We start from the raw sequence: 22366 nt of genomic DNA on the forward strand, positions 1-22366 counted from the left end.
GCGCGGTAAAAAAAAAAGGAGTACGATGTTTTTTGTATAGTAAGATAAATAATTATATTTATGCGTATTAACGCATCGCGCGAGATTGAAAGTAGCTGTGCACGCGTATTTCGATCGCGCGACTCGCCTCGGGGGCAACGGAAAGAGGCGATCGTGTGCATCGGTCACCCCGCGAGCGAAACAGATCGATCGACCGGTGTCCGACCGCTAACGCGTACGACCGAGGATGTTGTCGTCTCTACGGTGCACGCGACGCACGCCGAACAACTCGATCGATCTTCTTCCTTCGATGGGCACCCGTTAATTTCAACAACACGCTCGCGAGATCGCTTCCTTCGAGCACGTGTTTACCGGCACGTGGCTCGCACAAGATGTGAAACGTCCCATGGAATTGAGCGACATCTTTTTCAACATCCTCGGCGAATCAATTATTTCTTCCTTTAGCCAGGTGAGTTCTTTTCATTCGCTCCGTTCTCGCATTCGTTCTCACGATCACTTTTAAATAAACTAAACTAACGACAAAACTATTGTCTTACAAGTGTAAGTGGAAACTCGTATTACATCGAGTGTAATTATAGAGAATATAAATGTGCGAATGCGTCCAGAATATCTAAGTGAGATGTTATGCTTTGATACACGGAACTACCACGGAGAGTGGAAGAAAACTTTGTTCAGCTGCTCCGTTTCTTTGGTTCAGAAAAATTTCTACCTTTTTAAACGCGACATCCACAATCTTGCCTTATTAGACCTGACGAGAGCGTAATACGTATAAATGGATGAGGGAATAAAATGCAGGTTTGTGCTCCTTAATGTTAAATAATTCAGTCGTCCTACTTTATACGACGTTACAATCCGCGATCACATTATAGGTACTCGATTAAAACAATTTGCGTATTCTACCTCTTTCCGCTTATCGTTCGATTCCATATCGATTCGATCGATTCGCTAAAGTAAATCTTTAACAGACTCGCGTGGTACAGATTAACGGAAGTATTAAAAAGAGTCAAAGTCATCATTTGTAAATGGTACGAGTACTCCCTGCGAAATTGAACTGGAAACCGAGACGATAAGATCGTCCGTGACGTTTAACGAGTACCAAGTCCGCCCGAAAACAGGATAAAAAAATATAGTGCGAGGTACGAAAGGGTTTGTTGAACGCTGCGACTTGAAACGGGTCCAGTTGGACTTGTCGACCGACATCTTTTATTATTCTGTTCATCCTCATCAATTCTTTATCGACTGTACGTTAGAATCGCAAATGTTCCTAGGCCGCAATTTGCGGTTCGCAGCGTCGTGCGCCATTTTGATTCACCTCTTTACAGGAAATTACCAGGCCTGTCTCAATTTGCTCTTCCAGCAATACGCGACGCTCCGTCGCAAATGAAATTTTCCTCTGCACTCTTGGCTGAAACGAATATCAGTCCCGTTCAGTTTTCTATTCGTTCTCGTAGAATCTATTAAAACTTTAAAAATCGCTTAAACCTAACTCGAGCAGTGTATGATTTATGTGCACGTGTATAGACGTATGTATATGTACCTACATAGTCCACGTTACCTATAATAGTCCACGATATCGAGGATTATAAATCTTAATCGACGTTTCGTGTTCAACTTGTGCTTCCCGTAGAAACCATAAATCAAGACCCTTTACGCCGCGTTGCTATATCCGAATAATCGAATAAAGATGCTATATCTCTCTGTCTATGTAAGGATTTTAGCTCTCTTTCGTACCGTCTATAATCGTTCAAAATTCTAGATAGCTATACACACACGCACGTAATATTTCAGTTCGCAACTACCGTGAAACTGATTCTAATAGCGTGCATCTATATGTACAGATACATATATACATACATATATATATATGTATATATATATACGTATATAGTGGAAACGTTAAGTGAAACGCGTGGCATGGTCATTCAATGCGAAATGATGAGATTACAGAGAGAGAGAGAGAGAGAGAGGTATACGTGCATGTACATATGTACAGTCTTAATTGGACGGTCGTGTCACGATACGTTTATGTTGGCTAGCGGGGCTAATAGGAGCACAAGAATCATCGCTTTCATGTGCAGCTATCTATACGCATAAATTCATAGATAGGCTTGAAAAGACGAGAAACGAAATTGATAAGAATATTATGTTTTACGAGGGTAGCGAAGAAATGGAGACTCTTTACACGGGGACGATCCACGGGTTTGCCCGATCGAACGGTGGACCGAATAATGGAATTTCATCGGGTATGGCTGGCTCGTTCGATCAAGACGGCGTTTTGAGTCTCATCGTCGTTCTTGGGGGAAGTTTGTCCCTGGTTGCTCTGGTATTCGCCTTCATTACTTACAGGTAAGTCGAGACTAATCAATTAGCGTCGTTTAATAATCATACGGACCAGAAATGGAGTTCTTATTATTAGATAATTTCAATGCCAAGAGAATCGATCGAAATACTGCGCGTGAATATATTTTACTAACGGAACAGCATCTTTCGCACCCTCGTTACATCTGAAAATAATACAAACTACTGACCGTACACGACATCAGCGAGGTTTGCGTTCGTTGATACTTTAATCCTCTTACATTTTCGTCATCCGTTCCAACGGATAATGAAATCAAATTTAACCAAACGATTTAAATAATTCCGATTTTTTATTCAAGTTCATTCGCGCACCGTTTATTTTCGCGTAATCAAATTTCAATACAATTCAGAGAAAGGTGTCGATCCGATGATTATTATTTAATTAGACGTTTGTTTACGTACAGTTTCCCCCATCGAGCAATTTACGTAATTTATTAAATCATTCTTCTCGAAACGATTTAACGCGTTATGTCTGATTCCTGGAATATTTCACCATCCTCCAGAGGAATAACACCAATCGCTCTACTTCTTTTAGAATAATTTTTTTTTTATCACCAGCAGTCTTCTCGCTATTTCTCTGGAATTTTGGGTATGAGGGACACTCTACCTTGGTACTTTATAGGCGGTATATTAAGGTCGTTCTAAGGCTTTCATTAGAAGCACCGGATAAGCCGCGTGGTACATACTGTGACTGAAAGCGATTAACTTTTTATCCACAAGAAAAGTAGACAGAGGGAAAAGGGGCAAAAAATCCTGGATAATGAATATTCCTTTTCGAAAGTTTAACGATAGAGAAATTTCGAACTATGTCGTCCAGAGCCGTAACACGTAATCACGTAAATACACTTTGAATTTATTTATTTACTCGGAATCGTTCGATTCCGATTGGCAGCGAGCCATTGCGAAACGTTTAACCCGATGAGTATAGACGAAGGACGTGCTATGAGAAAAAACAATCGATGAAAAGCAAACCCATTAACGCGGCGACGCGACGTATCAAATATGGAAACTGTAACGTTACATTGTTGATTGCGTTCAGTTGTTTTTTCGTTATCTCGTTGTAAACACCGTGGAATACGGGATAGGTTCGTTTAACGATTGATAGCAAGGTCTAAAACGAGCATTAGCAGAGCGTTAATACGGTTTCTCGATTACTCCGACGTTGGATTACCGATTTTCACGGAAGGGAAAATTCTGACAACCCTGAGTAATGGATGGTACCCGACTCGGTAGCAGCCGGATCGCTCTAATATAATATAATCGACTAATGACACGATCAAGCGTGTCACGTAAACGCGTGGGAACCGAGGGGAAACTTCTTATCATCGGCAAAGTGTCGAGGTAACTTTCGAACTGGGAACGATCGCTTCTCGAGTACGTCCCATCTCCTCTAGATGTTTGCACTTAATTAATGCACAGGGTGTACATATACGGTGAACGAATAAATACGTACGCAGCAGAATCGTTTCGACTGGTTCGCGAGCTTAGGATGGTTGACGGGTGTCCATGGTAAGCAATGTCAGTTGTACGTTCGATTTCTATTGTTCGGACCGCCAGCACTCCCAGCACCCCCACCGTGCATAATCGGGATTGCACGACGAACGGGGCAGATAATCCGGCAAATTTCCAAACGAGTGGCCACATAATTCATACCGGCACATTATTCCGCGCAGCTGGCTCCGATCTCTTGATCGTCCCTGTTCACCCGCCACATTCAACGCTCGACGATGTCCATTAAAATCGGACCAAGACGCAGAGATGCTCGTGTAGCTAGCTGCCAACTTGCCATTTACGCCTACGGCTAAAGAGTTTCGCTCGATTTTACAGGAAACGTGGATCAAGCTTGGATTATTCTTTGGATCACGTTTCAATTAGTTGAACATACGGGACTGGAGCTGCGGTGGTCGCGGTCGTAAATAGGTCGTGTTAGTTGGGTTATTTTAGAATTCAAAGAAAAAGCGTGTGTTACTTGAAATACCAGCGGGGACAAAAAAGAGGCTCGAGTTAAGTGTACTTTATCACGGCGTGTATACGTCATAAAAATCTGGAACGCGGTCTGGAGTGTAGCGGAATGAAAAGGAATGTCGGTTAGGTCCTTTATCCTCGGAATCAGCGGCCTCGCCTTTCTTCCTCCGCCCAGAAGTGTATCCCTTTAATCCTACGTGGCGAGCTGAGCCGAGCCTTAAACTTCTCGCGCAGCCGCTTTGCGATATTCCTCGGACTCTCTCGTATGCTGGTGCACACGTGAATTTATACGCACCTATGCTCGTTTATAACTTAACGGAGTTATGCGCGTGCCATCCTCTGCACCGAGTAACAATTAGCTTTTCTTTTTTTTTTTACCTTTTTCCCAGAACCGCCGATAGCCGATGAACTTTTTTCCGTCGGATTGCGGGACACGGGAGACCGGGATACGCGGAAAAGATAGGATTATATTAAATAAATAATTACGTTAAACAGTATCGACGTAATTAAGTGCAGGGTACAGTGTGCCGCTGCGTGAGAAGGGGTAAATAGTGAGCGTCGTTTAACTTCATTTTCGCGTTATCCTTAACGAAGTTAAAGTCGCCGTGATGTTATATCGTCCGGTGAATGTCGTCACGCTCCCGTTACATCCGGTGCGGAATCGGTTGCTCTCCTCGGCTTCAGAAAATTCGATTTCTTTATTCCTAATATAATCTTTATTCCATATCTGAATAGAAGAGATGTGAATAAAATAAAATGAACTCTACTCTATTATCAGGTTCGTAACGGGGAACCGTCGCATTCGAATCTCTCCATGTATGCACATATTATGGTATAAATACCGTAACAGCGAGATGGCCATCCCGATCTGTCGATCAGCTGCGAGTATTCGCTGATTTCTTGTCTTTTGCGCCAAGTACCACACTGCGAGGTAACGGTTTGAATTATAGCTAACATTTTTTATTCCCGTACTAGGCGTGACGCAAGGTGAATTCCGGTTTCAAGAGTAACGTCCCCGAAGGCGTCTCACTTCGCGCCCGGAGCAGACAAATGCGAGTCACAATGGGAACGGAAATGATAGCCGTGCAATCATGTATAATGTTTCAACCAGACAGTCACCTTAGAGGCAGTTAGTTTAGAACTTTAATTCGCATGCATGTACAGTTTTCGAGTAATAATTGGTCTCGTCGAACGAAGGCTCTGCTTGTTGATACTTCAATTATCTTCACTACGGATCGGTTAACGTTACTCTATAATTATAATAAGGGAGCATTGCGCTTGTTACACATTCGCGTGTGTACGCGCGCACATGCATATACGAAGGCGCATACGCGGACGAAAATGATAATTAACCTCTGTTTACTGTCGCGCAGTAATAGTTCAACGTTATCCTGTAACGAGTGGCTGTTCCAGCCGTTAATTGAATTTTTATCACAATTACGTATAAGTGAAATGTGAGCGTGGAATAATTTTCATCGAGCAATTCTCGTTTGGCGCAAGAACCGGTGCCATCAAGTGTATATTACGTCTGACCAAGCATCGATCAATGCTACTTGCGCGCATCGTAACTCGATAGGATTTCATTTTGCCACGCGCTACGAAACGATCATTTTCTTCGTTAATGTCTCATCGCGATGCCTTTCGAGAATTTCGAAGAAAATGTTTCAATTACACGACACGCCAGCTAGCAGACAATCGTGTGCGAACGTTGTAACCGCATTGCAGATATCTAACGAATCGGATGAATTCCCTTTGCCGCGATGTGTTTATTCGAGAGGCCACACCGAAAAATGAACGGCGTCTACGTATTTTTACGAATCGGTCTTTGAGCTGAATATTTGCTCGTTTCTGTTTGAGCGCAACTCTTAACGACGATTCCTTTGCCTTTCTTCAATCTCTCCGTTACTCGAGACTTTCCTTTTTCCCTTTTTTTCTTGTTCCATTCGTTCATTTAAATCGATTCGACTAGAGTTTAATTTACCTTTGCTTCATGTATTCACGTCCGCATGTATTTACATACTGTTAATAAGATAGAAGCGCAGTTGAACGTCCATTTAAATTTTCATTTGCACAGTCCGCGCCCTTTGCGCTGGCAATATCATCGAAATACGATTTTATCGCATAATTTTTCTCGCTGCAACCAATGAATATTTACCAACCCGTATTATCCTTGGTTCATTTTGTACGGAATTTCATCGTTGAGTCGAAATCAATAATTTAATTCTGAGGGAAGACAGGGACGCGCGTCTGCTCTCGCATAATAATAGCACACCAGAGACTGCCGAGATGCATCCCATATAATTTACCGAGAATTCCTATTTAGACTTAATTTGACTAATTAAACGCTGTCCGATTTGACCAAGCTAGCCTGGCCTTAGCCTGGAGCTTCGAGCATTAACCAACAACACTCGGAGAAACTTACCTAAAATTACTTTGACGAAATTACTCGCGACACGATTCTTCTTTTCCTTCGATCCTTCGACTCTTCGTAATTAATCTTCCGTTCTCTTCTCGAAAACTCGACTCGTTAATAACCACGTAGCAGATGTCAGAAGGAATTAGCTGCGGTTCGAGCTGGAGTCGCTTGCTGGAACATCGAGACTAAACCTGAATTAGATTTAACTTTGCTCGACCCGGAGGTTAAGTGGCAATCTCTTGACACGGTATTTGAAAAATGCTAACAGAAAAGTAATCACATTGCCCTTTTGATTCTCCGACCTTGGATACGCTCACTTTTTCCTCTCTTCTTAATTTACCGAGGCTCGTCGAATCGCCGCGCACTTTCTTAGCTTCCGGACAAGAGCAGCGACGAGCAAAGGGAAAGTAATGGGTTTAAAAATCTAAGGAAGAGAAATCGTCCCTCTCTATCTCGGTTATCTTTTTTCCCTCCTCGAAGCGCGCCGTCCTGACTTTTATTCTCGAGCTAAGTAAGAGGCTTACCAGTGCGAGCCTCCGCACCATTCAATCATACGCGTGAGATTTTAATCATCCCTTCGAAGCCGTCGAGATTCTATCTCAAGAATCCTCCTATTTAAAGGAACAAAAACGATACTATCCGATCTGTAATCTCGACGAAATTACATTTCGAAAGTTTCTTTAAATCACCGAATTCGTTGTTAACTTCAAAATAGAACGATTAACCTAGGTGTAGAGAGCTACGGAAGCTCGTGGAACTTTCTTGGCTGAAATAACACGGATGTACGCCAAATCTCGCGACTAATCCCGGTTTCGTTCGTAGAAAATCCAGCTTCTCACCAGTTGTTCCGTTGACGCGTTCAAGTTTTCCTCACTCGTTGTTTTCTTCGCCTCGAGAACCGACAGCCCCTTCTTTTATACGTTGCTTGCAACGAGTTTGCCATTCATAACTCAAACAAGGCGAATACAGCGTTCTGTATTTCGCGGAATGAAGAAAACGGATATTTTTCTCCTCGGAATAAACAGAACCGAAGATTTATCACTCCCATCGAGGAGGCAAGCGCAGAGACGGTCTTCTCTCTTTGTTTCATCTGCAAACGTTTATCTACGCTTATTCATTTTTCTTCCAGCGGACAATGCGCTGGGTAACCGCTCGCTTAAAATACACTTTGCCCGCTTGCTTATCGTATTCCACCAGTCGATACGTTTTTACCGATTACTTATCCAGTGCGACGGCAAATTCAACGACGAAAATGCACAGTGAATCGTACCAATTGATACCGTGGTTAATGCAGCGAACGTAGTATCTGGCACCACTTGTTGAAATGTATTGGAAAACTTGGATCGAACGATCGATTTATCGAGCGACGATGCACCTAACTATTTGTAGAAATTGTGACAGGAGAAGACAGAAATCGAAGGATATAGAGAAGAGAAACAATCGTTCGGCTCAGCTCTGAAATTAAATTTTGCCTACGTTCCTGGCCCACGGAAACACACGCTCGTCCGTTTCGTTTTCCCATTCTTTTTACCCGTCGTTTCTCGTTCACTTTGTTTACGAATTAATAACATTTCTGTACAGGTGGAATTTTTCAACGAATAAGAGAATTCTAGCTTCAAATTGTTTAGCGTTTGTTTCGAAGCGGACGTAACGACGACCGAAATCACAACGAAACTAATCAGAGTTTGAGAAACGTAAACGTACATTTGCATTCAGCCGAGATCCGCTAGGAAACACCGTTTAAAACCGTTCCGTTGGTAATAGGTTTATATTCCAGCCGAGCTGCATAATTTCGACTATCTTCCAAAAAACTAGTTTACTTTGTTAAAACAGTAAGCCGCTGGTTGGTTCGTGGCACGCTCGATTCCTGACATCGTAAGCACCTTACGAGTCCTTTCTCTCTACCCTACTTCAGCTCTCCTTCGAGATTCACCTTCGTCATCCTCTTAATATCAACCCGTCCAGGATATCGGGCGTCGTTTTAATATCGCACGGAGAAATTGCGCGGAGCCGTGACGTGCTCCTCCATCCGACAGCCTTGCGCTTCGAATTTAGGACTAAAATTCGACTAATATCGTTACTTGAAGAGGATGCGAGATCGTCTTCTTTCCGGCATTAATCAGAGCCTCGATCGAACGGAAGTAAATGTCAGCTACACTCGATTTAAGAGTTGAAACTCCGGGTCACGCGAATCGCATAAGGGGAGAAACGGGAAAGGAGAGGAGAAAAAAAAAAGCAGATATGAAATTTCGACGCGGCTCGATAAGCTGTCAAGAGGTGAATTTGATGGATCGGGCAGGCACGGCGAAAGCAGGGTAACCGGTGTTGACGCTCGCGAAGAGATCTCGAAGGAACACGGTGACAGTTGACTCGAGATAAATCCGAGGGCCGTGCTTTTTTTTTTTATTTCTTTTCGCGTTAAATCGACAACCGAATCGGCAACTCGAATCAGCCAAGTGGAAAATAAATCGGTAACGAGATGTTAAACGTCGCGGCTTCAAAGACTGGATGGTAAATTGACCTTTCGAGTGGTTTGACGCCTTTGATTTCCCAAAGGAGAATTGTGCACGCGATCGACTTTTCATCGATCGCGTTCTCTCTCCCTCCTCTCAGCTTCTGCTCATTCACTCCGACGCATCCGCCTATATAGACCAGTGGTTCTTAATTGCTTTGACATCGCCACTTCGCCACGTTTAATTCCTTGCGGTATTTGTCGCAATTAAACGGCAAATTAATCGACCGATACACCCCGTGGAACGCGAATTACTCGGTTCGCTGCTTTTTGCTCGCTGAAATACAAATGTTTGATCGCGGAAGCGTTCACCAAGCACGCGTCTAATACCGATACGGCTTTGGTTTTTCTCTCGATGGAATTTGTTTGCCCGCTAACGTAGTTCATACCTCTACTAAAGTCTGCTTCGCGTAACGAGAGAACCGCTTAATGGAGAGTGGTATCCATTTCCCATGGAAGAACCACTGAAGGTAGATAGTGTCGTAGCATCCTGGGAACGCTCTGTACGGTTCGTAAAGTGTCTCGCGATTGAATTAGCCGCCGCGCATCGATATCTCGACGGAAACGTCTTTTAGCGGGCTCGAGTGACGAGCACGCCGACATCAGCTGCCCCTTCGACGGTTATTTCGAGGGTTCGATCCTGGCCAAAATTCATTTCCGTTCAACCTCGAAACGTCTCTCGTCGATGCTTCGTTCCGAAAGTTGTCCTCCTTTGTGCGAAACCTTTTCAATACGCTATCGCGATATCTCTTTTTGGGCAGGTGCGGGTTAGTTGGTATACACCGGCCGTCGGCAATAAGCTTTGGAATTTCACGGTGAAAATTGGCTGCATACTTGATACGAGGGAAAATGCACGGCACGGGAGTTGCATTGCATATTCGAAATGGCGTATAAGATTGCGCTCTCGCCTTCCTCTAACGAAATCATTCAGAATGCCTCGGGGTATCTCGCTGGTTTCTATGCATCTTTCTCTTTCGGTACCCTCCCTCGAGTCGATAAAAGTTCCAAGCGGTGGATTTCGTTGTAAGAAGGTTTTCATCCCCTCGAGAACCCGTGTCGCTTGATCCAGGCTAATTCTCTTCTACATCTGTAACTTGCCGCCGCTTCATCCTCCCAACATCCCGTTACACGAATCGCGTAACACTCTCCTTCGATAATGATCGATATTTTGCGATTATTAGAACAAGAATTCAACGTTCAGAGAGCGAAAGGGAGCAACGTTATTACGGAGAAATTTTGTGGAGAAGATCGATCGAGTCCTTCCTCTTCTTCTTCTTCTTCTTCTTCTTCTTTGGCTCGGGTCAAGGATAAGGTTGGTTGTCCTTCTCTTTCATCGATTTTCCATAGCCGCGATAAACATCGTCGAGAAGAAAGTTACGTATGCCTTTTTTGTTTCTCTAGGACGCGGAATTTTTCACGAAGAGCACGGTGAATCCGATCGAGAACGTTTTCGAATATCTAGGCCACACAGATTGCGGTATTCTCCTAAATCCGCAGAGTCTCGCATAATTTTCAACTTTGCTCGCACCTGACTCGACGGGACGGAATATCAAGCAATATCGCTCGATTCACCCATCGAACGTGCCACTTTTCCAACTTGGTTCGCGATCGTTGCGTTGCCGAGTGTGTAAACGATTCGAGAAACAATCTCGCGTGCAAACGCGAACGGGATGAAGGAAGGGTTGCCGGTTCGCGTCTAGATTTCCGGGATCGCATGTATCAAGTTCGCGATGCAAATGTCGCCAGAGGATCCGCTACCCGAGCGCTTGAATTTGCAGATCCATTTGCTTCTCTTTGCTTCTCTTCGCTTCCGCTGGAAATCCCGAGCTGGCCGAACTTTCCTCGATATTAACGAGCGCGAAACGGGACCCGGCGATGTTTACGACGCGTTTATTGTTAAACGCGAATCCCATTTTTCACGTTTCCTCGTTTAAAACCTTTTCATCCGCCGTTCTAACTTTTTTGCGCCGGCACACTTCACTTCTCGTTAATGGTTATTCGTCGGCACGTTAAAGTGGCCCGGGTCGAGTAACGCGTTCTTGGAAATTTCGTGAAAGTAATGGTTAAATCGAAACGTTTCATAAATTTCACGGTATTCTTTTCCTCGTCGCGCTTTTTGCGACGCTTGGAAACTGTTTTAACATCGCGTCCGTGGAGGGTTGAAAAATTGCGGTGGTCATTCGTCTAGGTTCGCGTTTAAGATTCCTGCACTTTTCTCCCTTCCTTCGCGTTGGCGGACGTTTACCGCAACGGTCATTAGCCAAGGATGTTCTTACGATATTGTTCTACAGCGTAACGAAAGTTTCCAAGTACCATTCATTTGGAACTCGAAGTCGAATTGAAACGAAGAAATGAAAGTATGCATTCCACTCTGCTTAGCTCGGATCGCTCGACGGGGTTGCTGGTTTTATTCGTTATCTATCGGTGATTGTAAAAGTTTGTATCGCGCAGCCTAACAACCGACGAGAGTGTTCGACTTTATGCTTGCCAGCTCGTAGAAGCGTACAGCGGCGCGTAAAATGTTTTACGAGAGACCGTTGCCCACGGTGAGATGTCGTTGAACGAAACTGGTATCCTTAGGCTTCAGAAATGGGTATCGTTGCTCGCGTCTGCGTCTCGAACAGACGTTTCCCCGTTTCTTTCGAACTGGTGTGACAATCGACGCGACAGCCTGCTCGTTTCCAGCGAAATAAGCTTCCGCGACGAGCATTTGCTCGACCATAAGCGAATGCCTTCGATCGATCGGAGCTTGCCCTAAGATTTTACCGGTATGCTCTCGAAAGCACTCGATATCTCTGGCCTCGTTCGAGCGGATTGTTAAGCCGACTGCCTCCTGACCCAATTATTAATCGAAGATCCTCCAATCCATCGCGGTCTTTTCATAGAGAGATAGAGCTCGGATTTTTAATCGTATCTCGAAATTATGAGGATTCATCGATAGAATCACCGGTATTCGATCGAGTATCGAGTGAAAACGCTGCCTCGTAAATACTTTCCGGGCATTGCACTTTTGTATTTTTCAACCTCGATTGAAAACGAAATTATCGTGGTTGCATCTTGGCTCGCGCGATTTCCTTGTGGCGAACGCGAACAGCTCTCTTCAACGTCGTTTCGTGGGATGGATTTTTATTCCCGCTCGTTCGTGCGTAACAGAACCGTGAAGCGTGCGAGCTCTCGATAGCAACCAGTGAAACTAACTGCCGAACGTGGCGATTTGTTGGTACACAGGGCTTACCAATAATCCGTCGCCGGAGCTGGAATTCGTTTAACTCGAGTCTTGTTTAAAATTCAAATTCGTTCCGGTGAAAAAGCCCCGTTCAACGGGCAGCGATTTACGTCCGCGTTCGTTTCGCACCCGTAGGGCGTGGCGATGACGAACGCTGCGGAATTAAAGAAACGACCAGCCAATTATCCGCGAATCACCGATTGTTCGAGTTCAGAGATGGCTGAAAAGGTCTCTGACAAAGTACGAAGAAATGAAATTACCCGATCATCCGCACTCGTGTACGTAACTAATTCGGTGTGATAACGTTATCCTTGCTCGACGAAAAGATCGGCGAGCGGACACGGATTATTGGCCAATTTCGCGAAGCAGAAAAGAACCGACGAGACTCGTTCGTAGAAGAGATTCCGCGCGATATTGGGCCTCTGTGTTCCCGCGTACAATTGTCGGATGAAAACGCGATAGAAATTGATTTTCAACTATCCGTGTAGTTGTTTTCGAGTAAAGCTGAGAGTGCGATCAGGAAGTTAGCCTTGTGTACCGTCTGCAGTTGAAAACGGCAAGATATCCGATAGGAGGAGTCCATTTAGCTAGCCTTAAAGTGTCGGAATAAACTAATTCGGTCGGTGGGAATTAAAAGTGGCCTGGTTTAAAAGTAAGCCCCGAAGGGTGTACAGTTCTCGCCCGTCTGCTCTATTAAATCATCTACGTGCGCTAAAACCGGACAGATATACGTTTCGTTTAACTATCTTTCTCATTCGTGGAGAGATTATTTTTCGCAATCTGTAGCAACGTGACGGTCAGAAATTGCGGTTTTCTCGAAAACCAGTCGACTTCAATGTACTCACGTGCCACGGCAATGCACGTCGAACCTTTTCAACCTCGATAGTTATCCAACTGTAGACTCGCAATATCCGAGCAAAGGAGGAGCCGAGGGTGGAAAATATAAAGGAAAAACCAGAGGCCCTGGAACTGCCGCGATCATTCGATTTCCGGCAAGCTTGCGTGTAAATCAATTTTATCGAAATTTCGATCGTGAGGTCGCGCGCTTCGACACCCGAAACCGTCAAGTTTATCGAAAGCCTTTCTCGAGGACCTCCACCGTTACCCGTGCCTCGCTCGTAGAAAACGTGGACGCGTTACAAAAGTCTCGAAACGATTTTTGATAATCGAGCGGAAGGGAATCCTGGCTAAACAGTCGGTTACTGTAAGGGACAATCCGAGTGGAGACACCGCGGCACCTATTTCGTATTCATAGTTCCGGTTGAATTATTCATACCCGCGTACGGGGAAAAGTTGAAAGTTGAGAAGCGAACAGCTAGCCGAGAGAGCAGTTGGTGTAAAAATCAACAAAGTCCGTTAAAAAAAAGTCTCGTCGAGGAGGAGAATCGTTTTCCGATCGAAGGCTGGCGGTCGCCGCGGAATAAATAGCGCGAGTCAGAATTTTTGAAGGAAAGGAATGGAAGGCGATGCTCATTATTTTGAGAGAGGTATAACGAATCGTTTCGACGTGACGGGTCGGGAGTTGAAAAGGGGCTGGAGAATTTTTAATCGGCTGGCAGGGAGCAGCAGAGGGGGCGAGAGGTGCGACGAATAGGGGAGTAATCTTGTAGATTTTTTATTTTTTGCCCTGGTGCCTTTTGCTCGCGCGATAACGACCCGCCAGCGAAAATTCTATTTCATTCCCGGATAATAAATCTGTATTGTACAATCTCCGTGTGCACGTATCAAAGCTACGCTCTACAAGTGGTTTCGTACTCGTTATTATTAAGCGCTCGGCTTCGACTTTCTAATTATAAATAGAAAAACGTGTTAAAAGCGTGCGTTCTAAAACAAGATGGCTCGTTCGCGCGTTTCTCGGCCAGTTCTCTCGAAGAACCAAAGTGTTTGAAAAGCCAGAGCTAATCTCTATTCCGGCTGTATCCGGTTAATTGCACTCTTTGCCCCGTTTGCGACACGGTCACGTACGACGAACGGGAAACCTTAGCCTTTCCTCGCGATTTCTCCCGATACACAGGGGATCTATCGTCCCGTTGCTGCTCCTTTCGCTGAATTACATTCCCGAAACCCGTAGTCGTTGTCGCGCTACATTTTCTACACGCGTCATCCTTTTCCCCAAAGTATCGTAAAACAGAAAGGAAATAGTAATATCGATTTGGGTCGTAACGTAGATTTGAAAACTGAGAAACATCCGGTTTCACCGTTTACTTTTAATATCTATTTAACCATGAACAGAACGAACGTTGCTTTTCCGGATAATCCGGTCGAGTGAAAAATCAACGAGAGACTGATTTTTGCGAATACCCTGCTCTAAAACCATCGCTGCGTCGCAACTGCGAAATTCGTTCTATACCTATAATATATATATATTCGTTCTATATTCAGATTACAGATCCGTAGTTTGTACTGGAAACATTCTCTTTGGAATGAAAACCAGATATTTTCTCTTGTCGAGGGTTCGAACGAAACGCGGAAGAAAAAAATTGAAAGAAGGTCGAAAGAAAGGCGGACAATGGAAATGATTACGTTCGTGGAAATTAATCGGTTCGCTTTTTCCGAGTGCTAATCACCGTGAAAGATATCCTCGATGAACGGACAGATGCGGAATGAAAGTGGCTTCATTGTTCGACGAAGGATCGAGCTGGCCTACATTTCCAAGAAATCGTGATTACACCTCGCGTTTTTGCGCGTAACGCGCTAGTTTTAGCGAAATTTCCAATGGAAACGAGTAAACCGCGAATCGCCGAAGGCAATCAAAGTTTCTCGAAACGGTGCGCAGGCACCTGTAAATAGCGCGATGTGTACTTTTCGTAAGACAAACTTGAGATATCGCGATATCCGACCTCAAACCAATTTCCGCCGGGTTCCTGACCGCAACAACTCTGCCAGACCGTTCCGATGCCATCCCACCGCGATCGATCAAAGTAATTTTCTTCCTCCTCTTTATACTCGATTCCTAAGTCCCTACCGCGAAAAATTCCCGCTCAAACTTTCCTCCGACAAATGTAGAAAATTACTTAGTTAACGGTTGCTCGAGAAAGGGGAAATGAAATTTAGCAGAGGTAGCAGAGATCGATCGCGAACCCCGGTGTCGAAAACTTAATCACTACCACCCCTCTCGACGCTCTCTAAGGACAAAGTCTCGTCGCGCTCTCGATTTTCTTTCGCTACCTTTCAAAGAGAAATCTCTTAATCACGTAGCAGAGGGCAGAAGAAGTGTAACGAGCCAAAGTTAACGCTCCTCTCTGATTCGGTTTTTTTCGCCAACCGAATTGAACCCTCTCCTTCGGTTTCGTCGACGATCCCTTTCCCCGCTCTGGGCTGCTGCTACCATTCGAAAGCTCTCTCGGATGAATTATTCAGAGGACGAACGAGAAACCGCGTCGGATGGCGTTTTAAGAATGTCGACTTCGCGAACGAGAAGAATTTCAAGGTTCCACCTTTGATTGCTCGTCGAGGCTTGCGTTATTTCATTTCGTTCGACCGGATAACGATAGTTTCGATCGTTTAATATCGTCTACCCAGCGAATGATTTAATATAAGAAACGTTACCGAGATTACGATAGAAACGTTTCGATCCCGACTGGGAGGGGGGCTGAAAGAACAAGGAAACCGCATTTCTAGCTTTCGACAAACTTTCTTCTCAAATAACCTTCCCTCTCGCTTCGTCCGTCGTCTATTCGATTCAATTTCGTATACCTCTCCTTCCTTTCCACTATGTCGAGCAGCCCTTTTTATTTTGCCAACCCGATTCTTTCCTTTCTTCCCCGTTGCCTCGTCCAGAGTCACGCGTGACAGTACGCAACCATTTATTTGCCGCGATCCTCGTCGATACGCGAATATCGAATTTTACGCCGCCCTCTTACAGATTCCCGTGGGAAATACAATGTTCTTTGAGACGGTATCTGCACATCGTTTGCACCCGATTTTCGCGTACAACTGCACCGTTGCACGTCTGGTGGTATACATCGCAATGAAACGTATCGCTCGATTTGCCCGTTTCGACGCGAAGAAACGTGATTCGTTTCTGTACACGAGAATCTTTTTCTTCTGTTTCAGCCTGTTCTCGGACTTGAGGAGTCTGGCAGGCACGACCCTTATGAATCTGTTGGCAGCCCTCTTCATGGTTCAACTGCTCTTCATCGTTGGAGTGGGCGGTGTTCAGGTAACTTTCGACAGTCCTCCTTTTCGCCTCTCGCGAGTTATACACGGACGAGAAGTACGCTGCCGGTTCTTTCATCGCGTTACAAATCCGTACAAGTTGTTATCTCGAATGAAACGAAAGATGTTTTTATCTATAGCAACGGCGTACAGGATGATTAATTAATAACGTGGATTTATCGTGGGCTGAGAAAAACAGGGAACATCGAAGAGACGAAAAAGGTCGAAGGCATCCGTGAGAAATTGCCAGGAGAAACGGGAGCTGTTTTCTAACGGCGGAAGAAAAGGGATCAAGGGAAAGCCGAGTAGGTGGAGACGAAGAAAATTCGAAACGATTCGCAGATGCTTCGAGTGCGCGAAGGCGGAATCATCGAGCGATAGAACAGGAGCGAACAAAAGCCAGAGGATTTCGTAGCAAAGGGCAACGAGCAGTTTCCGCGCCTATCTCGCTTCTTCACCCGATAAAACATCCCCACGCGTAACTCGAACTTCCATCTTATTTACACCAGGAGAATCCAAGTTCTCGTCTTGCCGCCATTAATTGTTGCGAGCACAAAAATGTTTCGCTTCCGAACGGTAAACTCCATCGCGCGCGAGTGGTTTCGAGCGATTCAAAGCGAAACCGTGTTAATTACATGCACGGGACAAAGATTCCTCCGTGACTGAGAGAACCTTCGTCTCACCACCGTTCGCATTCGAGTTTTCATCTTTCACGCTTTAACGAAGATGAATGAACGAGCCGCGAAACGATTCGATCAATAGCGCTCGCGACGCGAGATCTTTAATAGGAAGAAGATCGGTGTGTTATTTCGAAAGCTTGGCACGTTCGCGCATATGCGCAGGAAAGCATCCTCGATGGTACATACGTACGTACGTACTTACGTTCATGCATGCGCGATGTACGATGTATCGTGTGACGTCGCGAACTACTTATCCTAAGCACCGCTTCCGAGCAAAGCCTTCTCGAATGCCAATCTGTAGAACGACGTAAACGCGATTATTTGCTAAAAGGATTCTCTATCGAGGACGATGCGTTCCCGAAGATCTCGTATCCGGGTCAAAAGTTGAAGTCCGAGTCTGACGCGAACGAAATTCATCGAATAGAATCGAACGCAAACACGAGAATGCCGTGTCCGTTCTCGGTCTTCTTCGAATTTTTTTTAACATCAAAGTATCCGATTCGATGCGATTTCGCCTCGCTAAATTTCCAGCTAATTTTCTCACGAGCCCGTTTCAAGCCGTTTAATTACCCGTACCGCATTATATACCCGCTACACGCGTATAGGTATAGATAGATGCGCGCAAAAAGAACTCGGCTGGAGCATAACTGTATATACTTTTTATTTTACGAAACGAATCGCGTGCGCATTTTACCGTATCTCGTGTACGTATACACACCCGTAATACGTACTTTTTTTCCACGGATGGGAGGAGCAATCGACTTGTTAGATTTTGTTTTTCTTCTCTCGACGCGAAACACTGGCAGACTTTATTGGCCCATTACTCGCTCGCGAAACCCTCGCGTTTATTCGCGGCTATTCCACGGAAATGTTTCAGGAATGAAGTAAATCTATCGAATCGTGATCGTCGATCGTGTCCCCTTATTCGATGATATCGTTTCGTTGAAGCGTTGTCGGCGTTCTCGCAAGGAAAAAATTGCGAACCAACAGAGACGATAGTGACGCGAATAACCGCAATGCAGCGTACTTGTCGATGTTAACAAAACTCTCCGCTTCTCCGAGCGGATGGTCGAAAACGAAATTTTAGATTTCGCGTTGCGGTCGCGGTTCGTTTAATTAGAAAGTTAGACGAATACATTGTCCGAGAGAGCGAGCGACCAATGGAAACTGAATGTTTCATTGATGCGGTACCGTGAATTCACCGAAATCATGAAAATTCATAGAGATCAATTTTCGCCTCGCGGAAAGGGAGAGCCTCTCTATGGGATACCATTGCGCGAAGCGTTATTAATAAAATCGTTAGAAGAATGGTGCATTCGATCCAGGAAAGTGGATATATCCATTAGATAGTATTCTAGCCATGTAGAAGCCTGTATTCGTTAAAATTGGACCACCGCCTCGGGTCGTAATTGGTTTTTTAAAACCGACGCAATCCGATTCTATCGATAACTCGAGGATTTCACCGTCCATCCGTGAGCGTGTTTCATTTCGTTCTTTCGATTTATCGCTCCTCGGATGTGGGATAGGTAGATAGGTAGACCGGAGCTGTTAAATCGATCGTGGCCAGTACGGTTGGCTACGCGTTTCGAAATGGTAACTAGAAGCGGAGCGATAACTAGGCGAGAGGTATGTTCGCAGGACTCGGAGCTGTGCATTTCCCTCGGGTTGAGCCTGCAATATCTTCGAATGACGGTGGTTTGTTGGCTGGCAGCGATGTGTCATCATCTTTACGCGACCGTCGCCTCGGTTCCGCGTCGCGACGATCCCCCGACCTATCTCAAGTACAGCCTGTTCGCTTGGGGTGCTCCGTTTCTCAATCTCCTCGTCGCCGCTCGTCTGCAGATCGAGGAGGCGACCGACATTTGGAACACCGCCGATCTCACGCCGTTCAATTGCTGGTAAATTTTTAGCTGGACATGTTTGCCTGTGAAAGCAGTGAAACGGCAATTTCGAGGGCGCGCCAAATCTCTGTTACAGGTTTCTGGGAACCAAGGCAACCCTTTACGCGTACTGTTTGCCGATGGTCCTGCTGCTTCTCTCCGCGGGCTACTATCTGATCAAAGCTGCGATCGTGTCCAGGTATACAACGCTATACACGGCTACTACTGCATGCGCGTACACGGTTTTTAGGATGCGAAAGGATACCGTAACGATAGACGTATAATGCGCAGGTACACGTGCAGCATGCAGCTGGAAATAAAGCAACGGGAAAAACTGAAAAGGAGGAGAGCGTTGCAAATGATTCTATTTTTAAAGGTGTGCACGATAGTGGGTTTGGTAAGCGGATGCGGTGTCGCGTCCAGAGTGTGGAAGGTCCCCTTCCTCTGGGCCGTATTTTGTACCGGACACTCTCTACAGGTATTTTGTTTCCGTGGAAAAAGTTTGTTCCATCAAAGGAATTTTCGCGCTGGCTGCGCGAAACTTTCACACTCGGAAACGTTCCGCGTTTCAAATACTCTCTTTACTACCGAAGTAGTTTCGAACTGAAAGTCAATTTAAACTTGAAAAGAATACACGCTCGCGAATGGAAGATTTGCGTGCCGGTCGAGACGAAAATATTTCTATTGTTCACTCGAGGCGATGAAGATGTTTCTGGGAAATTAGGGCGAACGCGAAACATCTGCACGATAACGAAAGCGAATTATTCATAGGAAAGGAAGTAGTCGATGCAAAGAATTCTCCTCGTTCTTATTTCTCACCGTTCTATCCGCTTTCTCAAATTCTTTCGTGTCTTTCTGTTTCTCTGTTCCGGAAATAGGGATTAGCCGTAGCGTTGTCCGTTGCCTGCAACTGTAGGGTTCTGAAAGTCTACGCCAGAAAATCGTACAAACAACCAAAGCAGCAGGTAAATAATCTACCGTATTCTATGCATAACTAAAACTAAAAGAACATCGACCCTTTTCCAGATCGCGCATTCCAGCAGCGGTATGCAGCTGCTCGCGCCACCGCCAGACCCAGTTTAAAAACCTTGCTGCTCTCCATCAAACAGGAACAACAGGATAGCTAATAACCAATCGTATCCGAGGGACGTCGATTATTTTTTCACGCGAACTCATATTTCTCTCTACGAATTCTTAACATTCCTGAAAGAGTAAAAATGTAATCGCGTGTACATTAGCTAATACAAATCAGAGGAAAGGATGGAATCACGATTCACTTTAAATTAGCTTCCACGGGGCGAACGAATCCGAATCGAGGCGTGGTTAACGCGCATACCGCACATCACCGGGTGGAACTGGAAAAATCAAATTTCACGGATCCGTTGCGGTGGCCGTAATGCCGACCGCGCGGCGCGCCAACAGGAAACATATCATCGATAATATTCTCTAACGATCTTTCTATCTATCCGTAATCGAATGGGAAGCATACAGAATTGTTTCCTTAACTTACTTAGAAGGAGAAGAAGAAGAAGAGCGCTCGAATGAAATTGGAACGAGGGATGCAAGATCGAACGGTATATCGATTTAGGACGAAAGGAATTTACCCGCGCCGCGTCCAACTGCGCGTTCCCCGCGGTTTTGCGGCCAACATTCCTCCGGCATTCGGTGCAATTAACACTCTCTAATGACCTACTCGATCGTATCACCGGCACTCTGTAACACTCTAAGCGCATCTAATTAATTACGAGAAAATAAATATTTTCAAATCCTATAGTGAAACTACCAACTGACCACGATTTCCGTTAATTAACCGCGCATTGTTACCTTTAGTAGTTGGCCCTTTAATCAAATTTCCCGACTGGATCTCGAGATCAATCTTGTCACCGGTCTAATTGCCAAGACGATTAATTTACGTCAGCGTGCCGCTGTTGTCCCGATAATTCAGGAACCAGCAACCAACAACACCCTCGTTGAACAACGTTGCTCATTTTCTCCAATTAGATCTAGATACCAGCATCGTCGCCTTGCGATTAGAAGAGCTATTATCGAGAAGCATCGTTGTAGATAATCATTTCTTTCCTTTTGCTACCGCTAGAATTATCTACTACCTAGGTACTATGTACTCGCGTATGTGGACAGACAGCCACGTCCATGCGATGCCCTCGATTACCCGTACAACGTTGTTCCCTAGAAGATAGGGAGGCAAGTAGGATATTTATGCACCTATTTTATTATATTCTACAAAATAGACAAGCAAAGTATCTTTTAAACCATCCAAGTACGTATACAGGGCGATTCACCACTCGTGTGACAAATTTTTGCCGCTAATTTGCAAAAATGGCTTTTTTCTTCTCATCATATTATTGATTGCATCTTCCAAACCATAAGTCCTACAAGAAAATGAATTTCCTACTATAATAGATCTGGAGTAAGATAAATTATATCTCCCGCTTTACAAGTGAGAGAGAGAAAGATATAGGAAAGAGTGAGACAGATGATACCGACTCTGCTTTGGAACCCGTGGCGCCATCTCTGTGGAAAGTGCTCAAACTTCTCGCACAGCGTTATCGACAGCGAAGTAAACTACTTTGTGGCGTTACCGACGCTACCGACTTCCTCATATAAGCAGACACATTCACAGCCATCTACTTCCGCTCCTCGGAGGGTACATTTTCATTAGGAAATTGTTTCAAAATTAATTCACGTCATCTATAAACAAGAGACTCTCGTTTGCGACGTCTTTCAAATTTCTACGCTTTTCAAATTAATTATTCACTTATTTCTACGCCATCAAAGAGTACACATCACAATTTGCCTTTGCCAAATCTAGATTTGTATTTCTTAGTTTCTACTTCAAATTACCTTAATTGTAAAGACTTGTTGTTGTTAAATAAACTTGTTACATAAAAGTCATCCTCAGCAAAAGTTAATTAGAAGAAAATAACGTGGACAAGACAAAACCCACAACTTACCGGCTAGTGGCGCCATCTCTCCGGAGAGCGCTGAAACTACTCGCCGAATAGTTCCCGCGCCAGCCGTAGAGATGGCGCCACTAGTCGAAGCAGTTTACTTCGCTGTCGATAACGCTGTGCGACCAGTTTGAGCACTTTTCACAGAGATGGCGCCACGGGTTCTACAGTAGGGTCCGTATAATCTGTCTCACTCTCTCTT

The 22366-nt window shown here is 44.9% G+C and overlaps 1 protein-coding gene across 2 annotated transcripts; it reads left to right on the forward strand.

Annotated features, from left to right (window-relative positions):
- Positions 1-320: 320 nt before the first annotated feature.
- Positions 321-20278, forward strand: LOC143425316 (adhesion G protein-coupled receptor E3). Of its 2 annotated transcripts, none has more exons than XM_076898024.1 (8): positions 321-448; positions 2161-2346; positions 16534-16639; positions 18954-19213; positions 19293-19394; positions 19487-19673; positions 20074-20160; positions 20222-20278. In XM_076898024.1, exons 2-8 carry the CDS (start codon positions 2168-2170, stop codon positions 20276-20278), a joined length of 978 nt encoding a protein of 325 aa, XP_076754139.1. In that variant the 5' UTR covers positions 321-448; positions 2161-2167. The 2 variants fall into 2 exon arrangements, with proteins under 2 accessions (XP_076754139.1, XP_076754140.1); XM_076898025.1 differs by having other exon boundaries at positions 329-448; positions 2166-2346.
- The last annotated feature ends 2088 nt before the right edge of the window (positions 20279-22366 follow it).

The sequence above is a fragment of the Xylocopa sonorina genome, chromosome 7, assembly GCF_050948175.1.
Source record: "Xylocopa sonorina isolate GNS202 chromosome 7, iyXylSono1_principal, whole genome shotgun sequence".
In the NCBI taxonomy this organism is placed as follows: Eukaryota; Metazoa; Arthropoda; class Insecta; order Hymenoptera; family Apidae; genus Xylocopa; species Xylocopa sonorina.